The following is a 14034-nucleotide window of genomic DNA, read 5'->3' as shown; positions in this document are numbered from 1 at the left end:
GTTTGTAGGCCAAGTCAACATCTTGAACTATTTGTCATGTTCCTCAAACCAATCCTGAACAATGTTTGCAGTGTGGCACATTATCCTGCTGAAATCGGCCACTGCCATCAGGGAATACCGTTGGCATGAAGGGTGTAGTTGGTCTGCAGCAATGTTTAGGTAGATGATACATGTCAAAGTAACATCCATATGAATGGCAGGTTTTCCAGAAGAATAGTGCCCAGAGCATCACACTGCCTCCGCCGGATAGCCTTCTTCTCATACAGCATCCTCGAGCCATCTCTTCCCAAGGTAAATGATGCACACACTCCCGGCTGTCCACATGATGTAATACAAAACGTGGTTCATCAGACCAGGCCACTCTCTTCCATTGCTCAATATTCCAGTTCTGATGCTTACATGCCCATTGTAGATGCTTTTCTTGGTGGACAGGGGTCAGAATGGGCACTGTAAGCTGCGATGCACTGTGTCTGACACCTTTCTATCATAGCCAGCAATTAACATTTTCAGCAATTTGTGTTAGAGTAGCTCTTCTGTGGGATCGTACCAGGCGGACTAGCCATGGCTCTCCATGCGCATCAATGAGCTGCTGGTTTACCGGTTGATGTTGTTTGGACCACTTTTGGTAGGGACTAACCACTGCATATCATGAACACCCCACAAGACCTCCCGTTTTGGTGATGCACTGAACCAGTCGCTTAGACCTTTACGCTTGCCCATATTTCCTGCTTCCAACACATCAACTTCAAGAACTGACTGTTCACGTGCTGTCTAATATATCCCACCACTTGACAGGTGGCACTGTAAGAAGATAATCAATGTTATTCACTTCACTTGTCAGGGATTTTAATGTTATGGCTGTTCGGTGTATATCCAATCTGTGCAGGTTGCATATGTAACTATTTGCTGAGGTGATGGTGGGATAAAAATAAAAAATGGTGGAAAAATGAAAAACGTTATTTGAAATGCTTACTGTCACTGTTGTGCTCTACACTCATCTTACCTTTTACTTGTTTTCATAAAATACTGCTTGATGGAGTGAAATTTCAGGGCACAGAACCGTATATAAGCAGCACTGTACACCAAAGAAGTCAGCTTGTTCACTTCTTTCAAGAAACTCGTTATGGAGCTCAACAGAGGCAACTGGAAAGCCATGATCTTCTATGACTACAAGAGTGATCAGCGACAGCAAGAGAGTTTTGACTGGCTACGAGCTGCTTGTAGGGAGGAAGCATTGACCCAAACCACAGTGTTTGAGTGTTTTGCTCTGTCTGGGAAATCATCAGTGGCGATGAATCTTGGATCTACAGTTTCGACCCCGAGATCAAACAGTCGGCCCAGTCGACCTCAGGTGGGGGTACACTGCCTCAGATGGTGACCGCAATGTGGCCAAGCAGATGGTGGCTGTTTTTATGGCCAAGACTGGTCATGTAGCTATCTTACCACTCATGGAGCAGGGCCCCGTCATTGGGGACTGGTACTCCATCCAGTGCCTACCGCAAGTGCCGGAAACCATTTCCAGGCGCTGTCCATGAACTCGCCCTCGTGGTGCCCTTCTGCATCACAACAATCCACCAGCCCACAAGTCCAGGAAAGTGGTGTCTTTTCTGACCCATGAATGCATCCAAGAGCTGGGCCATCCGCCGTACAGTCCAGACCTGGCTCCCTGCGACCTCTTCGTGTTCCCACAAATCAAGCGTAAGATGCATGGGATTCATTTTGAGTCACCAGAAGCTGCAATGGAGACCTTCATTCAGCATGTAGAAGACATAACTTCATCAGACTGGTTCACCAAGTGGTTTGTAGATATAATACTTTCTGTGCATCCAGAAACTTATTGCACACCCCTTGTATCTGTGTACATTCTATCTTGGGGTTGATGGAGATATGAGTGCAATGGGTCTGTAGTTGCTTCCCCATTGCATGTGCAAAATGAAATGCATGCATTCGCCCATATGCAGAGTTTACGCACTCTTGCGAGCAGAGCGCCCCCCTATCAGTATGCTTGGTTTCATACCTGTCATCATCAGTGTACACTGGCACCATCCCTATGCTTGCTACAAAAGATCCATCTGATAACAGGTGTATATATGCTATCGCACAGCTCTGCATCGCCCGCAGTTCCGTTGTCACGCCCTCCCTGAACATAGCCTACGTGAGAACGCCACGGCCCAGTTATGCCCCTTCAGTCGCGAGTGTATATATACGGCTGACTCTCCTTCGCCCGTACTGGCATACGCTTAATCATGAAGCATGCGCAGTAGGTAAACGCACAATATTCACACCGCAAATTCTGTATCTGCTGCTTTAGGTCTTACCTACACCTGTCAACTTTGTACCAAGACACGAGATCAGTTACTTAACTAAACATTGACTATTCCATGTGCCATCAGATAAGCAATGCTGGGACATGACATTGTAGGTGGCAGGGTGATAGGGACAGCAGTGAGATTTTGGTGGGATTATAACCGTATAACCGTACTTATGTATGTACACTTTATTTCTAATATGTTCCTAAGTACCTATAGGACAATCAATCCCGCCTCTACCTTCCTGCCTAGCTGCAGCTGGGAACATGCTGTAATGCTGTCAGGATATTCTATGTTTAGTATAGAAACAGCAGCACGTGGAGTGAAGCTGGGCGTTTTGCAGCACATTTTGGTACACGGAATAGAGGCTGCTGCTGAGCAGAGCCAGGATCTGCCCTCTCCTTCGCTTAGTTCCCTGGCAGTCTATGCACAGATCATGCAGCAGCTACACAATGAAATCTGCTGATTGGTCTGAGCTGAGTGAATGGAGCTGAAGAAGCAGCAAATCACAAACCTGCAATCAGGCCCAGGACCAGTCAGGAGAGAGCGCTGCAGCCATCCAGGATACAATGTTCATCAGCATCTCCTGGAGACACTTCCAGTTAACCCGTTCCCCATGTATAGTAACAAGTAACCAACCAAGGCGGCATCACAGTAACAAGTATTAACCCTGAGCAGGAGAATAATAGCTAATAAACCAGATCAGGATTACAGTAATAAGTATTTAACTGGGGCAGGATCACAATAACAGGCATTAAACCAGAGCAGGATTATAGTAATAAGTATTAAACCAGGGAAGGATTACAGTAACAAGTATTAAACCGGGGCAGAACCACAGTTACAGGTATTACACCATGGCAGGATCACAATACGTATTGAATTTGAGCAGGATTACAGTAGTAAGTATGAAGCCAGTGCAGGATGACATTAATATGTATGAAACCAGTGCAGGATTACAGTAATAAGTATGAAACCAGTGCAGGATTACAGTAGTAAGTATGAAGCCAGTGCAAGATTACATTAATATGTATATGAAACCAGTGCAGGATTACAGTAATAAGTATGAAACCAGTGCAGGATTACAGTTATAAGTATGAAACCAGTGCAGGATTACAGTTATAAGTATGAAGCCAGTGCAGGATTACAGTTATAAGTATGAAGCCAGTGCAGGATTACAGTAATAAGTATGAAACCAGTGCAGGATTACAGTAATAAGTATGAAACCAGTGCAGGATTACAGTAATAAGTATGAAGCCAGTGCAGGATTACATTAATATGTATGAAACCAGTGCAGGATTACAGTTATAAGTATGAAACCAGTGCAGGATTACAGTAATAAGTATGAAACCAGTTCAAACCAGGACTGGATCGCTGCGATAACTGTGGAACCAGGACAGGATCGCTGCGATAACTGTGGAACTAGGACGGGATCGCAGCAATAACACACCAGCGTGAAATCAGGATGGGATCACAGTGATAAGCGTGAAACTAGGTTGGGATCAAAGTAAAAAGAATGAAATCAGGACGGGATCACAATGGTGGGCATGAAATCAGGACAGGATCACAATGGTGGGCATGAAATCAGGACGCGATCACAGTGATGGGCATGAAATCAGGACAGGATCACAATGGTGGGCATGAAATCAGGACGGGATCACAACGGCGGGCATGAAATCAGGGCAGGGTCACAGTAACAAATATTATAATATAGTTGGATTAGAGTCACAAATATTACAGCAATGATACAGAGTTCCGCTGCATTAGTTGTGTGTAAAATATTGGTGCAAGTTTTCAATATGCTATATCAAGGCTGGACTGAAGTGTATCAGTATTGTAACAGGATGAAATCAGTGCTGGATTACAGTCTATCAGCACAGGAGTATAGTGGCATAATAAATCATGCCTGCGCTGAAGAATATATTAATTAAATGGGTTACATCAGGGCTGCAATATATTATACTCAATTCATGCCTGAATTTAATAACATGAAGGGAAAAAGAAGATCAGGGCTGGGCTATACAGTTGTGTGTTTTAATAACATGAGTTAAATCCTTCCCCCTCCCCCCCACATGTCACTGAGGAATTAACCCCTTCCTGTCAGCCTCTCAGCTGACTGCACAGAATCCCTTCTGCATGTCCCAACATGTTTATGTTATGGAGGGAGGGACCTGGGGATGAGGGGACCGCCCTGCAGTGGGCGTGGTTTGCAGGTCTCAGTTCTAAGCGGGCGTGGCTTGTCCAAGTTGGCTGCTGGCTGCTCCTGTGTGCTGCTGTTAGTAGTGGCCGGGACTGCGCTAGTCGCGTGTGTGTGTGTACAGTGCTCCGCGCTCCCTGTCTGCTGGTTGTGTCATTTCTCCTGTCTATGGAATCCTGCTGCATGAAGCCAATGTTACAGTTCTGAGCCAGGTAAGGGCTGCCTCTCCCCTTTACCTCTAGGATAGAGGTGCTGCCAGAGTGCAGCTCCGGGATCTATTGGGCTGTGTTGCTGGCTACTTGCACCGGGAGGATCTGTTGGAAGACGCCGGCTGTTTGCACCTCTGCTGGATGCTGAGCTGTTTTGCTTTGTGCAACCCTAAAATGTTTTAGAGGTGATCTCTAGTTGTTGTTATGGTCTGTTATAAATCAGGTCACATGCCGTGCCGGTGCTGAGCATTGAATGCTTACAATGCATTCGGGTGGAGTATGTATGTATATGTATTGTGTGTTTGTGTATATATTCCCTCTATTGCATTTACCATTGTCGATTGTCACTGCCCTGATATGTTATATAGGGAGTTTTCCTATTCACTTTGTGATTGTGACTTTGAAGGTGTTTCTATCGTTGCAGTACAATAGCCCCAGTGATCAGTATATACTGATATATGGTTACATGCTCATATGTTTACATTGCGTATATATAGATATATAGTGTATGTGTGTGTATATATATATATATATATATATATAATGCACTGCATGTGCACATCCTATAGCGGCTGCTGGATACCTGAGCGCACAAGGTGATCTCAGTTGTTGTGGAATGGGGACAGAGGCACATGGATTGGTTGGTATTTGCACACTGCATCTGTCATGTGTAGTGTACAGGGTGGTTACACAAGCATGTTGCATGCTCCTGTGCTGGATGAGCAGTCCCTTGCAGCTGGTACACGTGGATGGTGCAGATTATTTTTTTTTTTTTATATATATATAAAGTAATTTAGGTAACAGCTGCCTATTGTGCATGAGAGATGAAAATGGCCAGCAATGTATATAGGTGGGTTCAGAATGCCCAGGGATGTATGGGGGTGCGTTCAGAATGCCCAGGGATGTATGGGGGGGTGAGATAAGAATGCCAATGTATGTTTGGGGTGCAAGATCACAATACCCAGGGATGTATGGGGCTCGAGATCAGAATGCCCAGGGATGTATATTGGTTGAATCAGAAGCAATGTATAGTGGACCAGATAAGAAACCCCAGGATTTTATAATGGTGAAATAAAAATGCCCTGGGATGTGTAGTGGTGGGATGAGAATGCCCAGCAAGGTACAGTGGCCAAGATGAGAATGCCCAGGGATGTATAGTGGTCGGGATGAGAATGACCAGGGATGTATAGTGGTCGGGATGAGAATGCCCAGGGATGTATAGTGGTCGGGATGAGAATGCCCAGGGATGTATAGTGGTCGGGATGAGAATGCCCAGGGATGTATAGTGGTCGGGATGAGAATGCCCAGGGATGTATAGTGGTCGGGATGAGAATGACCAGCAAGGTACAGTTGCCGGGATGAGAATGACCAGGGATGTATAGTGGTCGGGATGAGAATGCCCAGGGATGTACAGTGGCCGAGATGAGAATGCCCATGGATGTACAGTGGTTGGGACGAGAATGCCCAGGGATGTACAGTGGTTGGGACGAGAATGCCCAGGGACGTACAGTGGTTGGGATGAGAATGCCCAAGGTTGAAAAATTAGAAGCAGTGACTTTATATTTGTTAATTTCAAGAAATAAGTCTTTTATTTTAATGTTTTATTGTGTTGAATTATACAATGTACAATATAGAACAATTTTTCGCTGTTCAATAAACCGATTTAAAAAACAATGCCCAAGATTGTATAGTCGTTGGGATGAGCGTGCCAAATGCCCAGGGATGTATAGTGGTTGGGATGAGAATGCCCAGGGATGTATAGTGGTTGGGATGAGAATGCCCAGGGATGTATAGTCGTTGGGACGAGAATGACCAGCGATGTATAGTGGTTGGGACGAGAATGCCCAAGGATGTATAGTCGTTGGGATGAGCAGGCAAATGCCCTGGGATGTATAGTGGTTGGGTTGAGAATGACCAGGGATGTATAGTGGTCCTTGGTGAGAATGACCAGGGATGTATAGTGGTCCTTGGTGAGGATGACCAGGGATGTATAGTGGTCCTTGGTGAGGATGACCAGGGATGTATAGTGGTCCTTGGTGAGGATGACCAGGGATGTATAGTGGTCCTTGGTGAGGATGACCAGGGATGTATAGTGGTCCTTGGTGAGGATGACCAGGGATGTATAGTGGTCCTTGGTGAGGATGACCAGGGATGTATAGTGGTCCTTGGTGAGGATGACCAGGGATGTATAGTGGTCCTTGGTGAGGATGACCAGGGATGTATAGTGGTCCTTGGTGAGGATGACCAGGGACGTATAGTGGTCTGAGTGCTCTTTTCAGTGCCTGACTATTATTTCAGCAACTTTAGGTCTGATATTTGAATCTCATCCAATCTGCTAATTTAGAGACTTTCCATGTCATAAAGAGCTTAATCTAGTGATAATGCTAAGGCTTGTTTCCATGAAGAATAATAAGATAGATCCTTTCTGAAAAATATGCCTAATATTTTTATACCAGCAGAGTACCGCTCACCTGTTTATGTTGTCAGGTTACTGGCGATTGTGTCTGGGAGGAACGAGATCTGTTAGCATTGTGTTTTTTACAATCCTTGTCTAGTTTCCTTAAGAGCAGTCCGCCACACGCTGGGTCATATAAGGATTTACTCGCACCAGTCTGTAGGATTTGTTTACAAACAGTGGCTGAGAGTTGGCTGCACTGCCCTCAAGTGGACACTATGGTGCCTTGCATGTAGCTCTAGGAATTGCTGATTTGCAATGATGCCTAGTGAATGAAAATATATTTTAGATACTGTATTTTTGTTGTGAATAAAGCCATAACAGGGATGTATTATAATTGCTCAAGTACAGCTAGTTGACCTAACAACTTTTACATGAACACCTTAGCTGTTTGTAGTTGCCCCTGCCTTAGAAAAATTAACACAACTTTTCTTTTAACAGAGTACAAATTCAGCAATGGCGAGACCACTTTCCGATGGGAGTACCTCCGAACCTGTGGGAAATATCCAGACAGACGCTAGCCACACTTTTCCTGCCAATGTCGCCGTCTGTCAATCCTCTCGTGGACTTTCTGAACAAAATGTGCCAGTGAGCCATCAAACTACCCCCAACCCACCTGCCCCAGCCTCTGTGTGTCAGAGGTGCACCTCGCCCCGTAGAAGTCTCATCCAGAACAGATTTGAAATGGTTAACAATTGCGAGTCTGGACCTTCCTTGACAACCTTTGGGCCGAGACCATGCTCGTACCCAGAATCCTTCAGCACAGGGGAAACCACTGCTTATGGTAAGTGTTGTGCAACAATGTGGCCCTATATTACAGTGCAATATAATCAACGTATAAGATTCTTGCTGGCAAGCTGTGTAAATGTTATAACAAATGAACAGTCTGTGAATAGGCTGTAGAAGCTGCTTATGTTACCTGCGGGTAGGCATGCTCTGACTTGTCTGTCACCCACTTCCTTTAATAAAGAGATGTCTGTGTGGATCTGCATAGTACAAGTGTGACCATTTCTGTTCCGCTTCCCAGGATAGATTGCAAGCTCTTGGAGTACAGGCTCCTCCTCTGATGAGTGAGAGCTTTGTCTTAGTCCATCATACAGTCCTCCTTTCCTGTCCCCTATTGCCAGGACATCTGCAAGAGATTTTAAATTGGCCACCTGCGTTCAAGGAGGGGTCTGATTAAAATCTGTCCTGCCAATGATTTTGTCTTTTTCTCTCATCTAAATCCCTGAATTGCCATATCCTCACTGTTTAGTTAAATGTTTAATCCTTTTGTGGACTGTTGTGATCAGCTTCACGCAGCCATCGTACCGCAGAACTCTCTCTTCTGCATACAGACCACATAAGTCTCTCTCTCTCTCACTTGCATTGACCATGTAGGTCTTCCCGCACATGTTCCTCATTCTTCCTGTTTACCAGGCTGCATGTCTGGCGAGGCGCCAGGTCTCTAGAGGCCGGTCATGACACCCTGGAATGAGTCCAGCGTATCCAGAAGAGATGGCTTTGTGAACACAGTGGCACGGTCATGTGCTGGAATGAAACGCATAATTATAGTCTGTAATTGCCCGGCACTTTATAACACCATCCTTCGTCTGCCTGTAGTCTGGTTATGGCAGAGAATGATGGGGTGTATTGTGTCCTGTATTCGTGGCCCTGGGAGTGTGAACGAATGATGCAGTCTGTCTGGATTTTCCCTTATCCTGCAGAATAACCTATAGCATTTAGACTGATTTCATTGCATAAGCGACGTGTGATGCTGTTATAGAACATTTTCCTAGCAAATGTCAAAAAGGCTTATTTTAGAACTGTAAGCTTAACCAATTATATTCCAAAACCGTAGCTACCGGTGCTTTTAAAATACATGTTTTTTAAAACCACAAAATGTATTCTGTATAAAGTTACATGATGTTATTATAACAGTATATTTCAATGCCTTACTTGGAGTGATAATCACAGAGGTGCAAAAGAAAATATTTAACAATAACTTATGCAAGGGAATAGCAGCTGACGCTTGCAGCTTGGGAATTTTAACATAGCGGTGAAGCTCTGCAGAGTAAATTCGTGTAAGATGCTCTGGTTTGTGTCAGTAAATCTCATTGGTCTGACTCTTCCTGCTAGGTCTCAGGCACACGGCCCATGAACACTCCAGGTCGGGCACAGAGGTGGATGTGTTCAATCAGAATGACGCCCAAAGACCACTCCCGTTGGCAGGAGAGGGGCCCATAGAGCGGGAGATCGCTGTGCGACTGCGCAGGATTGGCGACCAAATGAATGAACGGTATCTACAAAGAGTAAGTCACATCCTATATAAGGACCATGTAACCTGCAGTGAGTTACTTGGCAGACAGTAGTATCTGCTAGTGCACACATATGGTCTAGAGTCCAGGGGTAGCCAACCTTGGTCCTCGTGAGCTACCAACAGTGCATGTTTTCCAGGTCTCCTCACAGAATCGCCAGTGAAATAATTAGCTCCACCTGTGGGTCTTTTCAAATGTGCCAGTGAGTAATGAATACACACGTGCACCAGCTAGGTGATCTGGAAAACGTGAACTGTTGGTAGCTCTCGAGGACCGAGGATGGCTACCCCTGGTCTAGACCCTGCACAGTTTGTAACTTTCTATAGCCCCATACAGATCCTAATACTTTGTTGTGTAGCTGGGGGGGAGTAAAGGAGACCTGCAGTGAGCAGCATAGGGTTAATCTCTCCGCTAGTACTCAGACTCTCTGCCCTCTCCAGTCATGGCACTATTCTCTATGAACATATAATCTGCTGCTGTACAAGCAACCCAGCCGCACTGTGTTACTGTCTGTGTGGTGTGTTCAGTCTGTGCAGCTTTGCTGGGCTCTTCCTCCTTTTATATGTGTTACTATATTTAACCTATGACTCAGCGCCTCCTCCCAACGCTGCCACCATCTGTCGTCTCTAACTCCTCCCGCAATGACTAAACCTGACATGCTGCAGGTCCCAACCTGATCGAATGTTCAAGTAAAGTCGCAGCCTGTGAATAGCCGTAGGACACCTTTGCCCTCATACAGGGGTAACGCTGCTAAATATTCTAGCACTGCTGTCTAGTCATTCCTCTTCAGTGAGATTGTGTTCATGTTAGTCATATCACACGTTCCTTATTATAATGTTATTGTCATTACTGCTAAGGGAACATTCACCCTTAGGAAAGTTTTCGGGACAATTCTTTTGAACCAAACTTGTTAAAATTACAGCCATTAACAACTCTGGTTACTTACTAAAAAGAAAAATACAGATGCACAGTAATTTAGAACAAGCAATCAAACCTTTGCTTTTATTGTCTAGTTTGCATGAGATAAAAAAAAAAAAGAAGCTGATTGGCTGTTATGGCACATCGCCTGTTAGTGAATAGTCCCCATTGACTAATACTCATGGAACGCTGGAGAGTTAGATATATGTAGATGTAAACTCCTTGTGTCGTTGTGGATGCCTGCAAAGGTAGAAAAGGGAAATATAAATTATGGTTGCTTATAATGTGTTTTGTTCTTTCAGAGGCAGATTGGGCAGCGGCAGTGGTGGGGACCTCTGCGATGGCACGTTACCCAAATCATCTCTGAGATTGTGACTGCCTTGTACAACCCACTGGTGGACATTTTACTGCAGAACTAAGGCCACCGACGTGGACAAGTGGTACAAAGTAATCGGGTGTTTCTAAAATGCCCATGTGCTGATTAGGCTTCTGCTGGACAGAAGCTGGAAGACTCGTCTAGTCTCCATGGACAGTACTGCCGTCATCCAGTGGACGTTCAAGATAATGATGAGAAGAATCTGAGTCCACGACTCTTCCGGTGACCCCTTCACCCTTTGCGAAGACTTGAGATATCGGTTTTCATCTCTGAGAACCTTTTGGCTTTCGCCGGATGGTGTTTATACAGACAAGGTGGATATGGTCATTGCCTTATCTTCCTATTATGTTCATTGACAAAGACTTTCTTGTAGAAATAAAATGGTTTCCTCCAGTTAAGACATTGCAAGCTGGCTGTCACAAATGGGGAATTTTTGGTGATGTGGGTTTAACTGGTGGTGTTGAAATATTTTGGGTGAAACAAAACTATGGCACATTCTTTAAGGTTTCTACTGAGTACATGGAAGAATTTGTAGCCAGTACCGTTGTAGCACTGAGATAATTCCGGGTAACGCATGGATTTATATTGGTCTGGCTATCTCGCTCCTACTGCTCTCACATCTGTGGATGGAAAGGGTCTTTTTCTGAGCCATACTAAACTGCCCTTATAGCCAAATTGTGGAAATCCTAGACAAGCCATACAGAAATCTTGCCAGCCCTCCCCTTTTTTGCATGCTGTGGTTGGCCCAGGGATCCTAAATCATATACATAGACCTCAGCATGTTACCACTCTGTAATGACCGATGTCCGACTCCTAATAGCACTTACACTTTCTCTGCTGAATAAGATGCCTGATGATTAGTTCCTACTAAGCTTTTGATAAATAAACTTTTTTTTTTTTTTTTGTATCCTTTGCTACGAGTGAAACTCAAATTTGCTATCCATCGAAGAACAGAAATTAGCTCCCAGACAAAGAGAAAATTGTATAACTTAAAAGAACGAAGTTAATATATTTATTTTATTATTATTATTATTGTAACTTATGAGGTTTTTTTCCTTTTTATATGTAAGACGTCCTTTTATACCTCTCAAAGGGAATGAACACTTGAGATTTTTTTTTTTCCCCCATTCTCTCCTTGAGAATAATTTTGTATGCTGGCTTTAATCTTAGTAAAGTTTAACATACATGTATAACATGTGCTGATCCTTGAGGAAAGTGACTCATCTGCAGCATATTTGTACACTATGACCTACCAGGAACACAGGACAGATGAGCTCTGGCATACACTCATGGATATAAATGTCCTATTGGACTAACCATGAATGTTCGTTTCTTAAAGGACCACTAGACGTACTATACCGGTTGTCTTCTATAAAAGAGCTACTAAGTAACATTCACAAACATACATGTAAAAGCTTCAGGAACTTATAAGGTCTGGAGAGATTTGAGATAAACACATGGGGGAGATATTTTCTAATGCACTCCAGACTTCCTCTCTGTAGTCTTGGTTGAAAGACAGTGCAGTCGGCCTCAACGTAGTCTGAAGTGGTTGATGCTATTAATAGGCACCTTTTATGTAAGGCAGCGAGCGTTGTAGGTTTGGTGGTCCTCAGATGACCAACGGGAACATGTTCCATATAGAGTCTACATAGAGATCCATGATCTCCGAGCATCTGCCTCAATAAAAGGCAACGAAGAACAATTGGTCTATGTTGCCCTTGCTATGTAATCTTGATCATGGATAATTTGCTGCAGTTGTAGTCACTTTGCCATAAAACCAAATTTAGGTGGTTGAATTAATGGGCTAGTTCATATTAGTCATACAGTCGTTCTACAGTTTCAATTCGCTCTCTCCTCAGCTTCGATGTTTAATCTCCTGCCTGTCGCAGTATGATAATGAGACCCCTCATTTCAGCAATACCTCCTGCTTGTTACCCCTTCACCCATATCCTGTGCAGTCTCACTGTGCACGACATGACGCACCCCCTCCCCCGTCTAAGCTAATACCAGTTCCAGGTCCCTTATTTCATCCCATGTACCAGAGACAGTTTTTAATAAACTTCTAAAACAAATCACTTTAACATTTAAAATAACTAAATTTTTATTTTTATTTGTAAAGTTTATGAAAGGTTTTCTATTTTTGTTTATTGCAGAGATGCTAAGATAAATGGAGTTAATTATATTTATTTCTTGGTAGCCCGCCTCTATGTCGCTGGCATTAAATCGGTGACACTTCAGAGAGATTCCTTCCACTATCCTGCTTCTGCCCCCTGCAGGTGTAACCCGGGGGGACACGTCACCCAAGGGGCTATTACTTTTGTAAATACTGTACATCTGTGAAATGTAAACATCAATTTTTTTTTTTCTTCCGTTCTGTACATTTTGTGATTGCGTTCTTTTTGTACATGGATTTTGTATTTCTTTTCAATAAAATTTGGATCTGACTTATATTTTTGGCATATCGATGTTTTATTTCGGTCTCCAGTCCACAGAATGGCATTCCAGTTGTTTTTATTAAAGGAGTACATTTCTCTGCGATTTAGGGAAGTGCCAGACGGTTACACTTACACCAGGAAACTGCTTTGTCCTAAAGCAATGATCGGCTTGGTCAGAATATTATGTAAGTGATTGGTGAATACTCTGTCACACTAAAGTGTTTTTGCTGTGAAACTGGCGCGTACAACGTGTTGATGGTGAAATCACTATGGTGCATTCCCCAGTGCATTTTAATGATATCCTGACAAGTTTATCAAAGCTCTAGAATTCTGCAATATCCTTCTCTTAGAGTTGTCACCTTCTAAAGCACCCAAATGAATCTGTCTTAGATGTAGGAATTGTACTGTAGGTAGCAACGATCTTGTACATGTTTCGTTATATAACTGACCATTGGGACAGGGGCCATTCTGCACTCCTCCTCTTATGGCTTATATAAAACACCATTACTGTACATTTATACTAAAATGTTACACAACTAAGCAGTAATAACTCGCTAGTGTAAACCTGTGCAGCAAGAATTGTTATCATCTATAAGCTGAGTTGTCTTCAGTTCTGAGAGCAACAAACTTCCTGCACTTCCCTGTGTTCCCAGTTTTGAAGTGGGTGGAGCTAGAACAACATTTAACCAATCAGATCATTCACAGGAGATGCTTGTGGGCAGCAGTTTGTGGACCGGGATCATATGATAGGACAGTCTCTTAGAGAGGAGACAGAAGCAAGCAGGAGGCCACACAGTTAGATACACTGATGATGTGAGTGTGTGGTGTGAAGAGCACATCT

The 14034-nt window shown here is 43.8% G+C and overlaps 1 protein-coding gene across 2 annotated transcripts in view; it reads left to right on the top strand.

Moving 5' to 3' along the window:
• The window catches only part of BBC3 (BCL2 binding component 3), a 116452-nt gene extending 103255 nt beyond the window's left edge, over positions 1-13197 (top strand). The window contains exons 1-4 of one of the 2 annotated variants that reach the window (XM_088458104.1): positions 4559-4715; positions 7609-7951; positions 9286-9458; positions 10685-13197. In XM_088458104.1, coding sequence (XP_088314230.1) covers positions 7624-7951; positions 9286-9458; positions 10685-10801 — 618 coding nt within the window. In that variant the 5' untranslated portion in view covers positions 4559-4715; positions 7609-7623 and the 3' untranslated portion in view covers positions 10802-13197. Of the gene's footprint in view, positions 1-4558; positions 4716-7608; positions 7952-9285; positions 9459-10684 lie in introns of those variants that run through there. The other variant, XM_088458105.1, reaches the window with a different exon arrangement.
• Positions 13198-14034: the final 837 nt, after the last annotated feature.

The sequence above is a fragment of the Taudactylus pleione genome, unplaced genomic scaffold (genome assembly GCF_031769625.1).
Source record: "Taudactylus pleione unplaced genomic scaffold, aTauple2 ptg000809l, whole genome shotgun sequence".
Classification (NCBI taxonomy): Eukaryota; Metazoa; Chordata; class Amphibia; order Anura; family Myobatrachidae; genus Taudactylus; species Taudactylus pleione.
Note: the sequence above shows the minus strand (reverse complement) of the source record. Positions and strands in the feature narration are given on the sequence as shown.